This window comes from Typopeltis vanoorti, chromosome 1, assembly GCF_054136105.1.
Source record: "Typopeltis vanoorti isolate ZY-2024b chromosome 1, IOZ_Tvanoo_1.0, whole genome shotgun sequence".
Taxonomy (NCBI): domain Eukaryota; kingdom Metazoa; phylum Arthropoda; class Arachnida; order Uropygi; family Thelyphonidae; genus Typopeltis; species Typopeltis vanoorti.
This window is the reverse complement of record NC_143549.1, coordinates 67,911,501-67,925,029: the sequence shown is the minus strand read 5'-3', so window position 1 is coordinate 67,925,029 and position 13,529 is coordinate 67,911,501. Positions and strand designations below refer to the sequence as shown.

The 13,529-nt window shown below is 36.4% G+C and overlaps 1 protein-coding gene across 5 annotated transcripts in view; it reads left to right on the top strand.

The window, feature by feature from the left end:
• The window catches only part of AdipoR (adiponectin receptor), a 240,534-nt gene that overhangs the window by 211,283 nt on the left and 15,722 nt on the right, over positions 1-13,529 (top strand). For all 5 annotated transcript variants that reach the window (XM_090390983.1, XM_090390982.1, XM_090390984.1 and 2 more), the window contains one exon: positions 3,993-4,186. In XM_090390983.1, coding sequence (XP_090247109.1) covers positions 3,993-4,186 — 194 coding nt within the window. The remainder of the gene's footprint in view (positions 1-3,992; positions 4,187-13,529) is intronic.

Here is a 13,529-nt window from a genome sequence, read left to right as displayed (position 1 = left end):
TGTACCTAAAAAGTTGCAGTATTTTACTTGTTCTGTAGGTTCTTCATTCAGGATGCAGCTCATGTTGTTTTACATGTTTTCCTGCCATTTGCTAATTTTCATGCCAAATTTACTATTCAGTTTAATCAAGGAATTCTGAAGATTTGTGCTGGATTAAGAGCATAACATCATATGCTTAAAGTAAATAGAAGATTAACAGCTCCAATTTGCTATGAAGTTTAATGTCATTTTCTTTCATAATGAGAGCTATGGATGATAAATAAGAGTGGAAATAATTGCACTCTTGTCTTACACCTGATTTTGCATCAGGTCATCTTTCTGAACCTCCTTCAATAAATATAGACTATGTATTGCCTCTGTACAATACATCTTACATCTTATAATGTAGCATTTTGAATAGTTTTTTCCTTAGCATATTGTCATATGCTTTTTCCAGATCTACAAAATGTATGGTCCTTGTTGTGTTACTGTGATTTCTCAACTATTTGTCTTAACATAAAAATAACCGGCCTTACTGTCTTACCAGCTTTGTTTATTTTATTATTTTTTTCCTTTTTTTTATGTCTCCCACCCATGAAAGGTTGTAAACCTATTAGTACATCAGTTCTGTGAATGGGCTAAGGATTTCTTTTCATACTTTTTTTTTAATTTATTTTTTAAGTAAATCCACAAACCCATCTGTAGAGACCAAACATGGACCTTTCTCAAGTCACTTTCAGCCCTCCAGTAAAGGGAGTACTTGTCTCAAACAAGATGCTAAAATTCATTTCTCACCTATGGACAATCACAAACATCCATGCCACGTTGCATTTGACTCTCATGAGCTTCTGGTTTATGATATGTACAATATTTTAGCATTTCTGGTCAGATATCATCTGCTTCAGTGACTTTTCCACATTCCATCTTTCTGATGGCTTTTTCTAACTCACATATTGATAGGTACACCCAACTGCATTCCTCTTAAATATTTTCTACTACTTTTCTGTCACTTCTTGTTTCATGTAACAGTCTTTCAAAGTAGTTATTCCAGATATTAAGAATATCTTAATATCTGTGTTAAGCTATTAAGATATTCTTAATAGCTTAACACTGAAGAGAGGGCATAGCTATAAGAGTTTAAAAGAACCATTTAGCATTTATTCATAATTATCTAATACAAGGGTTATGTATATTATGAAAGGAAAATTCCAAAAACTTAGATATAGGCATGTAGTCTGAACAATTCAGAATTGGACAGTGGTGTAATGTTTCACGTGTTTCAAAGAAGCAAATTTAAATTGGTTTGTACAAAGTGTCTTAGTTTGGTTCCAGCAAACTGTATGTCAGGTGTCAGTGGCATAATGCAAGGCCAGATTTATCAAATTCTAATTATTTGATTTAATCTTTGTGTTCATGAATTCTGATCTCAGCAGTACTGCCATTTTTTCACAAGAACAAAGTACTTGATAAATATCAGGTAAGGATAGAGAGAATAATTTGTTCTTAGTGGTAAGTAGAACTGAAGACAGTTTTCAAAATAGTTTGAAGGTAGTATTTATATTCAAACTATCTGTTTCATTATTTTAAGGTAGCATAATTATTATTTTTCAGGAAATCACAATGTATACTAAAATATTAATTATAATAACTTTAATACTTTCCTATTTCGGTAACCTTACATCGCCATCATCATCAGAGATCACAAAAATAATATGTGCATGCTGGCACTAACATGGGCAAATGAGGTTAAAGAAAGGCAACAAAGTTGGGCCTAGGTCCTAAATTGCTCTCCCCAGTGGGCTAAGGGTGGTCTTGGCCATTGGGCAGAAGTTCTGAGGATGAGTTCTTCCCAAATTTGGGGCAGTCTTATGCACAAATTTGTTGAGGTTTGGAAAGTTTCTCATGGCTGAGACAGATTTGAGGAATAGCCTCTCATATTTGTATTTGCTACAGTGTAATAAAGTGACCTTCCAGCATATCATCTTGTGGATGTTCAAAGCATGTTCATCAAATCCTGCATCACTGTAATGGTGGAACCAGATGTAGTCCTGTCTTTCAGAATTATTTTAAGGTAGGATATGATAACTCTTAACATCCGATTGACATCTAGTGGACAACTGATATTTATCAGTAGTTTTCTGATTTTTAGGTTGGTCATATATATCCATTAGCAGTCATGGTAATTTTTATTTGGTTTAATTCCTCCAACAGATTGAATTCAGTAGAATATTGTTTGGGTTCAGTGCAACAGTGTTTTGATGATGACTGTCCTCTGTGATGGATGATGACATTTCAACATACTGATCTGTAAAAGTAGGCTTCAGATAGACAGAAATTAAGTAGTTACTACTACTACCAGTTGGAGTACAAGTTATTAATACATTTATACTTGGTTGTGTCTCGTGCATATAGCATGCCAGGTGACAATCGAGGGCACAACCTCAACTGGTCCTAAGGGACGGATGAGGAAAAATTGGGGAAAAACTTGCACAGCAACGACAATAACCATTCTTATTGTCGTTGCTGTGCAAGATGCTTTAATAGTCATTTCTCTGTCCAGTGAGCTGTGACTGAGATATCTTTCAAGAAAACTGTAACCAATTATATGAATGTGTACTTGAATGCTATACAAAATGCATACTTGAATGGTATAGAAATATTGCACATATATACATATGCATAATATTTGTATACCATATTGCACATATCTGAAATAATACTTCTATTATTTCATTTTTTAACAAATATGATATACAGTATTTCTGATTTTTTTATTGTGACTGTTTGCATCTTACATTTAACTCAAACAGTTAAAAATATTTAATTTAGATTGGCTTAATGAAAGGTGGGATCCTGAAATAGATATAAAGACATGGATTGAAGTTGCATGGCAGTCCTTCATGGAAATGAGAACATTATTCTGCAATAAAGATCTAAACATAGAAGTCAGATGCTGAAATGCTACGTCTAGTCCCTTCTGCTCTATGGAGTTGAAACATGGACATTGAAGGCGACAACCATCAAGAAAATTGAAGCCTTTGAGATGTGGCTATATAGAAGAATGCTAAAGATATCATGGACAGAAAAAATTACCAATGAACAAACAATCAAGAAACGAAAAATGTCATATCTTGGCCACATCATGAGAAACGGCATATACCAACTTCTACAAACTATTTTGGTAGGAAGAATTGGTGGCAGAGGAGCTAGAGGAATAAAAAGAATATCTTGGTTTGACAACATCAAGACGTGGACAGGAAAGAGCAGCGTACAACTGCTCAGATTAATGCAAAAACACAGTTTGTTCGCCAAGCCTTTCGATAGAAGATGGCACCATAAGAAGAAAGATAATTTAGATTGATGCCAATATTTTAAAACCCGAGCAAATAAAGAATTCTTGGCAATTGGAGTAATTTCTTTGAAAACAAGGTTTTTCACAGAAATGACAAGAATTAACAAATGACTTTGTTAATTCTTGTCAAATGTGCCCATAAAAAGTCATTAGATAATGACTTTTTTATGGGCACATTTATTTAATCCTACATATAACTGTGTGCAGATGCCATTTCAGTTCTTGTCCAGTTTTAACTTAAGGTATTCGAGTAACTTACGTGTTGTGTTATGCAGTCAATGACAATTTCTAGTCTGAACACACCTGTCTAATCAGTTTGGAGGTTCTGGTGATAGCAAATATTGATTAGCAAATTTTTTTGCTAATCAATAAAATTAATAAATGAATTGATTGCTCAATTTAAAAAAATACATTTTTTTGTGTTAAATTATGCAACATAATTTGTTAGTTGTCCTATTTATAATGATTATTCGCTTCTGCATTATTAAATCTGTCAGTCTGTGTGTGTGTGTGTGTGTGTGTGTGTGTGTGACAATCCCACCCATGAAAAGTTAAAAACTTGTAGTGCCATGGGGTGGACTAATATGATACAACAAATGTTTCTATATATATATATATATATATGTATGTATATATATATATGCTTACTTTTTTCTAATAGGTGTTTTCATGGGTTTTGGACTTAGTGGAGTAATTCCAGCAGTTCATTATCTAGTTGCCGAAGGTTGGTTTCGAGCAGTATATCAGGCCTCATTTGGATGGCTGTGTTTGATGGGTACTTTATATATTACAGGTGCTCTGTTTTATGCCCTTCGAGTTCCAGAAAGATTTTTTCCTGGTAAATGTGACATATGGGTAAGCAGAAAATTAATGAATAAATTAATAAAATGTAATCTAATTATTATTATTATGATTATCTTCCATTAGGTATATTCATGGCAATTACAAATTCACGGATTACCTATATTTATATTGTATGCCTTAATACAGGGGTCTTCAACCTTTCAGACAGTGAGGGCCGCATTAAAAATTTCAATGAAGCCCGCAGGCCACTAAGCTATACTGCGGTATTTAGAATTGTAAGATGCTTTCAATTCAAGGAACGCTGTGCATTTGATACTTTACATAAAATCCTATAAAAATAAACAATCTCAGCTTTAAGAGCATAGGTAGGAGTTGGGTTCATGATAAGTAAATACAATCAATACTTGAAAAAAGATAATTTAATAAAGAAAAACATTCATTTTTTACAATGTCAATTGGCTACTTGGCAATGTTTTTCCTTGACCAGCTTGTCAATGTTGGCATCAATGTTGGAAGTTGCTATGCACAGAGTATTCTCGATATGTTGGTCCGTAATCTGAGTTCTTATCTTGGACTTCACATGCTTCATTCTGGAGAAGAACTGCTCACATAAGTATGTGCTTCCTTAACAAAGCGCACATCTTCAAAGCATGCCGGCGAAGATTAGGGAATGCGTCCTCAGAAATGTAGTCTTTGTAAAATGTAAGCAAGGGCACATTGAATGAATAATTTTTCTCTCAAAGAAGAGTTGTTTTGGAGTTCAAGCAGCTCCATTTGTACTGAGCCTGTCATTTCAGCAGCATTGACACTGAATGGCATTGAAAATAAATCTAAAGAAGACATTATTTAAATTAAGGGATATTACATCCCATATTGTTTCACAGCCAAATAAGAAACTCAAAGAGTTTCATGCTGAATATAGAAACTATATAAAGTTTGGCGAGTCCAAGCATAAGAAAATACCTGGAAAGGGCAACACATAACCCATTTGGTAGTGCAACTCATAGTGAGGGTGGAGCAAGCTGCGATCACTGTTCTTGGTATTTACCCATAATGTGAAACCCAGCCACTAGGAACTGTATTACTGTTCTATATTATGAGAGAAGGTCACTTAACCAGACCGGTTTCAACCTTTATTGAGGTCTCATCAGTGAGTAGCTAGACCTAGATAATACCAAGTTTGTAGCGAACAGAACTTACATACCCTACTATAAGAATTGCCAAGAAGGTGTCCTAATAAATCACTAAATATATGAAGAGCCAAAGGCTTCAATTCGGCGACGTCAAATTATTTAAATTAAGGGATATTACATCCCATATTGTTTCACAGCTGAATAACAATTGAAGCCTTTGGCTCTTCATATATTTAGTCTAAAGAAGACTGTTGGTTACAAAAATCACTACATCTCTCTTCGAACTCACTTCACAACACAGCTAATTTTGTAGCGTATTCATCAAGAGACGAACAGTTGGACTCAGCGAGAAGCTGAAAATTAGTTAAGTCTTTTTTTTGCGAGTTGTGCATCCCAAAGTTTGAGCTTGGTCACAAAAGCTTTGATTTAATCAAACAGTGTGTGCACCAGTTGATCTTTGGATTGTAGCTGCTTATTTAGGTCATTCATATGCAATGAGATGTCGGTCACAAAGGCAAAGTCTGTCATCCATTTCGGATCATTAAATTCTACAATCAGATTCCCCTTGGTTTGCATGAACTGCTGTATTTTGCTCCTTAAGTCAAATACTCTTTTAAGAACCTTCCCTCTGCTCAACCAATGCACATCGCCGTGATCCACTTTGCACTCTTGGAATTGACGATGATTTAATCCTCTTGCCCCAATAATGTTGACGACAGTCGCAATAACTTTCATGACATTCTCAAAATCCAATAGTTTTCGTGCACAAATTCTCCTGGCGGATTAAACAGTGGTAATCGATGAAATAGTTTCCTTCTGGTTCCAGTTCTTTCCGTCGCAGTGCAACAAGCCCTTCGTTCTTTCCAACCATAGCAGGGGCACCATCAGTTACCACACCCTCAAGGTTGATTAAGCAGAGGTCAAAATGCTGGAGCATTTTCTTGCCAGCTTCAAGAATATCAGTGCCTTTTGTCATTCCCTTCATAGATACATATGCTAGCAGTTCTTCTGTCACATTGAATTGTTGATCAATGCCACGGAGAAAGATAGTCAGTTGTGCTGTATCCTTCACAACTAAAGCAAGTGTTAAGTTCTGAATGAAACTGTATTATTTTACATTTTCTTCAGAACCTAACATGCATCTTACATTTTTGGCATATACTGATATATCAGATGGATAAAGTTACTTGTAGATTATCAGAAACATTAATAATTAAGAATATATTTGTCTACACATCGTGTTGTAATGCATTTTCTATAAATAGTCCATTGTTTAAACTTTGCTAAATTTGTATAAATACTTGTATATTGCTGGGAGAAGGCTAATCGGATTAAGTACCAATAGTCAGGAGCAAAACACGTACGGTAAGTACATGTGCATGGTGGAAGGAGAGCACGCAGTCCACCCACCACCACCGAAGAGCATGCTAGGGGAGATTATGGCACTAGATACTGGGAGATGTGAGGTGATGTGAGCAAAGAGGGAGAAATTTAATGACGTAGTAAGGAACTGTTGGGCGCAGAATTTAAAAAGCAAAGCAGCGCCAGCTCAGGGCTTTTCTTTTGTCGTCCTCTTCGCTTGTCGATGTTCATCCCCATTCCTTGGAAGGATCATTGAAGCAGAGATCATGGGAGAATGCCGAGGAGTCCTTGGGAAATCGCCGATTAAGGATTTGCCCAGCGGAGCTGAGTCCCTGATTACTGCCGAGACAGCTAAGCCTTGCCGAGCCTGATGACCAGTGAACGGCGAGTACGTGTCTTCGTCGCCGGAGATATATCCAGTCCGGTCCATTCAGTGGGGTAATGCAGACCAAGCAGAATGGAAAGTGGACCTGGAGGTGATGTTATATCGTGATATGTATGATGTTCTAATAGTTCCCCAGCAATTGGTATAGTAGAAACTTTAATCTGTTTAGTGAATCTGTAAAAGAGGAAAGACTGTAATTATTAGTTTTATATTAAGTTTAGAAGGTTGTGAATTTTATGCAAGGACTTTAGAGATATAGTTTAAGAGGGCAGTGTAACTCTGAGACTTGAATGAAGAAATTAGGGTTAATTTTAATATCAATGAATGAATAACCTATAGTATTGTGGAGTTTGAGCTCATGATTTACCTTTGATAGAACGTTTTAACTGAACTAATACTTATACATGTTAAGAGAGAGTAAGAAGGGTTAGATAATTATGTTTTTCATTGAGATTGATATTGAAGTTAGCATGTGGCAAAGTTTATTCATGATATGTAATCTGACTAGAGTGTACTTAAATGTTTTCTTTAGATTCAATAGCTACCTGATTTCATTTTCTATTGCACCGCTCATAAACAATCGAACCATGGTGGGGGGGGGGGTAAAATATAGGCGAGGCTACGACTGCAAACCAAGTTAAAGATAGATGAGGTTTGAACTACTTCATACGGTTTAAGAAATTAGGGATAGTGTGCTATGCTAGGTTCTGGTTCTTTGAGTTTTCATTGTTCAGAAATCTAGTATTCAAGGTGGCACAGTATAATAGAAATTTTCCCTGAATTCGAAGAAAGCACCAGCACTGAAACAAAGGAATTGCCATTGCCCATTGGGAATCTCTTTGTCTTCTACCCACGTGCAATATCCTTAAAGTTGTTAACGGCCAAAATAAATGTTGAGACTGCATAAACTAAAGTTAATGAAGTATAATTAAGGTTCTAACAGAAAGCGTTGAATTAAGGAATTATTAACGATATAGACACGAAGTAAATATTATAAGCCAAGTAAGAAGAAATATAAGGAATGTGAGGACATAACAAAAATGAATATAATGTAAATTCGGATGACCGTTTTTTTTTTTTTCAAGTTCCTTCAATGGCATTGGCAAGTTCTTGACATGTCGTGCTACAGTTAGCCCAGACAAACTCGGTTTTTTAAACACTTCCTTATTATTTGGGCACAGAATATCCCCAGCAGCGATGAGAGACACTCTTTCACAAGCTCGCCGTCCAAGAAGGCTTTTGAAATCCTACCTTTCTGGCAACCAGTTTCCAGAAAGGTAGGATTAGAGAATGATGTATACTCCTTTGAGGATTTTTTATTTATTATTATTTATTTTTGCTCATTTATAAGAAACACGCAACAATGCATACATTTTCAACAGTGCTAATGTAAATAATTATTAATAATTATTTACATTAGCACTGTTAATTTTAAATAATAATTAATGTTTAAATAATTATTTAAAATTTTTCTTTAATTTAATTATATAAATTTACTGCTTCTGTGATCCATTGCTGGAAGGCCATCTCTCATATTTTCATCCTAATAATAAAGTGAACTATTATATTTGTTGTAACTCTCTTCTTCACTGTCTTTCAATTATGTTCTCTAGCAAAGCTTAGCTCAGTCAAGTGAAAAAAACCCTATCTATCTATCCTGTAGATCTCATCCACATCGCAAACAGCCAACATAAAAACCTAGCACTCGTCAGCCTTGATCAGCAGAAGGCTTTCGACAGGGTAGAGCACTAGTACCTTTATGAAGTTCTAAAGGCATTTGGCTATGGTCCTCTCATCATTGAAACAGCGCAATTGCTTTACAGCTTTGCACACTTCTGTTTAAAAATCAACAACAGGTCACTCACACTTTGTCATATTGTGGATCAAGGGGCAAGCAAGGATGTCCCCTCTCCGGAGAGTTATACACACTGGCCATAGAACCCTTTTTAAAAAGAGTACACGACACCATCATCTCCAAACGAACCAGCATAATAGAGCCACATCAAAAAATTACCCTATCAGCATATGCCGATGACGTCACTGTAATAATCCAAAATGAAGAAGAAATGACAGTAACCGAGGAAGCACACAGACTATATGCACAAGCCTCAGGGGCCAAATTAAATTCTGCAAAAACCACAGGCTTGTGGCCAGGCAGATGGAAGTCTAGAAATGATTCTCTGATCAAATGTACCTGGTCAAGCAAAGGACAAAGATACTTAGGTGTGCACCTTGGCAACACCAAAATATATAACACACTGAAGTGGACACAGCTGCACAACCATTTTAAACAGGTGCTAGGTAAATGGAACAGCATTTGTTCCATGTCTGCACTTAGAGGAAGAGTACTAATAGTTAACCAGATGGCTGCGAGTGTCTTATGGCATACCCTCAAAGTACTCACACCTCCTGAAGAATTTCTCTACCGCATTCAAAAGAAAATCAAACGTTTCCTCTGGAACAAAACTCACTGGAGAATATACCCTCAATTCTGCAAGCCACTCAGCAAGGGAGGTCAAGGCCTGATTTCCCCTGTAAACAAGATTAGATCCTTCAGGATAATCCTCCTCCTAAAGACACTTCAATGCAATCACACTTATATAACCACCTTCGATTACATCACGAAATCATCCACCAGAGGACTTACACTTTCCACAATCCTCTGAATGGCCAGTCCTGCACCATCTCCTCCTAAACTACCTCATTTTTACAAAGATGCTCTACAGCAGTGGAAAAACACAGAACTTCATCACACACTTACAGGATCAATAGAGTCAGCTATACTTACAGAATGACTATTTTTGAACAGAAATATAACAAGTCTCACAACTGGCCAGCCCTTTCTTTTCCCTACATGGAACTGGGCAGGAATAAGAGTCATAGGGGACCTCCTAACCCAGAACCTAAAGTGGAAAACATTCACAAGCCTACCAATGAATAACCCAAAAACTGAAAAGCAATATCAACAGCTGCAAGCCTCCATTATAAAAGCCTATCCAGATATCGCTACACCTCAGGAAATCCATATTCCTTCTAGAAACTACTCGGGGCTGATATTTCATCTTGTACAATCTGAAGCCTCACTTCCAATTCTTCCCTCCAACGACAAGAAAATATACCACTTCCTCATATCAGTGTCTCCAACCTCGCCCTTCTTATATTCATTCTTAACCCTCTCATCTACAAGGCTGCATATGCCACACAGTTTTCAGTGGGATCTGCCATATAAATCAAAGTGTGCCAAACCAGATGCCGACATACAGTGAAGGCTATGGCATAACATCTTACCAACTCCTTCTAAGCTCTACAAATTTCAGCTAAGAGAAACAGATCTGTGTCTATTCTGTGACGTTCAGGTACCTTGGAACACACACATCTAACCTGTCCTGCAAACAAAGTGATAATCACCTATGCCCTGAATACTGCCTCTAGCACCTGTAACTATGCACACAGCCAAGAAGATTACTGGAATTTAGTCCACACAGAAGAAAACAGACACAGAACATGTAATTTCCTCTTCATCTGCACTAAGGCTGTCATCTACAGCTCTACCTAAAACAGACAAGAAATAACCAGCACCCATCTATCACTGAAACTGCACAAACCCTCATGTATATCCTCCGTCGGTAACTAAAAAGCAGGCTTCACTGGAACTTGAGTACTTCAAAGAAACAAGAACTGTCGTGAAATTCATAGAGGGGTGGAATCCAACTGGTACTCTCTTTTGGATTGACGACGACAATACGCTTCATCTGAAAGATAACTCAGACTGAAACTGAACTGTAAATTTTGAATTCATTTATTGCATTCTGTATTGTACACCCGAAAGAAAAATGTTTCTTTCTCTGTAATATATATACTTATAATATGTAAATAGTCCTTGTTACCTATCGTCTAATGTATATTTTAACAAGTTAAAAAAATATCCTATGCACATTGAACTAACTTATAAACTTCGTTTAAATATCCTATCCATTGTCTATCATTTGTAAGTCAACAGATGATAACTAACAAATAGGTAATGTAACCCAACGTTACATGTCTGGTTCTCTTCAGTAGTATTCAAGACTATTTAATCCTTGTCTATCCACAATATCATTTCTAATTACTAAAAGTTAATAGTTAATATGCTTTCATGAGCAGGGATGCACGTAATTACTTATATTAAAAAAAAAAAAAATTCTTAAGCAGACCTTTCTGGGTTCTATCAGACCCAAAGATCTCTACATGTATAAGGCACTACAGAAGAATAGAGATCTGTAAGTTGTCCAACTTTGTCATGCATATTTCAGGCAAGAGTATACAAAAGAATTGTATACTCTTGATACAACATGCAGGTAGATTATTATGTCTATATGCAAATTCTAGGAGATCAGAAACAAAGAGTAGAGTTTGTTGCCTTGATCAATATGTTGGGACCTCAGATTGCAGGCATTAATGAGACCTGGCTGTCAGAATCAGATATACTAACTGGTATTGACTGTAAAGAATACAGTATTTTTAGGAAGGATAGACAGAATAGGAGAAGAGGGGGGGGGGGGCATGATGCTAATGATATTGGATGACTTTAATCCAGTTAGTGTTGAGACCTATGATTGTAATACTAGTAACAGTATTTCATGAGGCAGTGAATTTGAAGCCATTTGTGTGAGGTGTGAGGTGAAACAGGCCTGTTGGATCAGTTGCTAGTGATGAAAAAATGCATCACCAAATAGAAAAGATGAGTGCAAAAAGAGTAATCATAATGGGAGACTTCAATTATCCAAATATTGATTGGATAGCAGTAGAATCTCATGAGAAGAATGAAAATGCATTTATTGAGCTGTTGCGGGACAACTTCCTTAATCAATGTTTGACAGAAGGAACTCTAGGTCAAAGCGTATTACATTTGATTACTGTCAGAGGGCATTTCAGTTAAAGATATGAACGTTCCATTAAGAAAAGGTTACATGCTGAACTTCAAAGCAGGTAATTATGACCAACTGAGGAGTATACTGAGTCCAGCAGAATGGTATTGGTTGCTGGACAGGAAGGATATTGACAGTGCATGGGAATTGTTTAAAAAATACTTAAATGATGCACTATCAGAATGTGTTTGAAGAATTTGAAGAATAAATAGAGTAGGAGTCAAATGGATGTGTAATCTTATCAAGCAAGAGATTCATAAGAAACAGATGGTGTTGAAGGAATACTGTATGCATAAGGATGATGTCCATTATTAAAATTATAAACAGCAGGCAAGATAGTCACAACTGTTGTACAGAAAACTAAAGTCTCAGTATGAAAAGAAACTGCCTGTGCAAGCTAAAGACAACCCACAAGAATTCTGTCGATATGCTGCAAGTAAAAGAAAGAATGAATATGAAAGAATAACTCTGATGAATGCAGATGGTGTGAGTGTGGCAGATGCAGAAGAGGTTGTTCAACTAATGAGTACCCATTTTGGTAAAAACTATCAACCTGGTGTATACAGCATTGAGTTCACTGTTACCTCTTCACTGAATGAAGAAACTCAGGTGTATGAAGAGGAGGTATTAAAGCTGTTGCACAAACTGAATAAGAATTTAGCAATAGGGGCTGATGGGATATCAGCATAAGACATGTATCTATGGTCCAATAGAAGGTTCTACTAAGGTAGAAGAGGAGGAATTTTTTGAGGTTTTAGAGAAAGCAACTGACACAGTGAAGATGCTGGTGTTCTTGGGATCTAAATAGCATAGTAGGAAATGATTGTCAGACATACAAAGATTCTTTGGGAAAATTTGAAGAAAAGAGCAAAGATAATAATAATGGCAACTACTTGTTGGATTTCTGCTCAGGACATTTACTGGTTATTACTAACACCATGTTCCAACATAAAAATGTGCACAAATTCACATGGAGAGAAGATGCAAGGAATAAGAAAAGTCTCATTGACTATGTTATTGTTGATAGTGATGTTTCTCTCTGGTGCAGGTCACTAGAGTGTACAGAGGGTTTGAAATTGGAAGTGATCACCATTTAGTCTTGAGCAGGATAAAATTGAATTTCATATTGAAAAGAAGAACATACAGGGTGTTCGGGATAAATTTGACAGTTTCGTAAGAAAAAAGAAAATCTTCTTTGTATCTATTAAATTTAATGAATTGACAAAAAAACATTACAGGCAGAGTTAATTACAATACTATCAACAAGATTTACTCAAAATAACCACCATTAGCATCGATCACAGCTTCAATTCTGCTTCGGAACCTCGAACAAGCTGATGCTACAGTCTCCCTGGGAAGGGCCGCAAAAACTGTTTTAATTTTATCCATTAACTGGGCTTTTGTATTACTGGAAGTGCGATTGGTGTCTTTTTCAACTGCACCCCATACAAAATAATCCATGGGGTTAAGGTCTGGGGAGTTTGGAGGCCAAACATTTGGACTGGTGAAGTCGTAGAAATTTTCAGACAACCATTTTTGACTTTTCCCAGAGGTGTGGCAAGGGGCCGAATCCTGCTGCCATACATACGGCCTACCATTGGCTACCC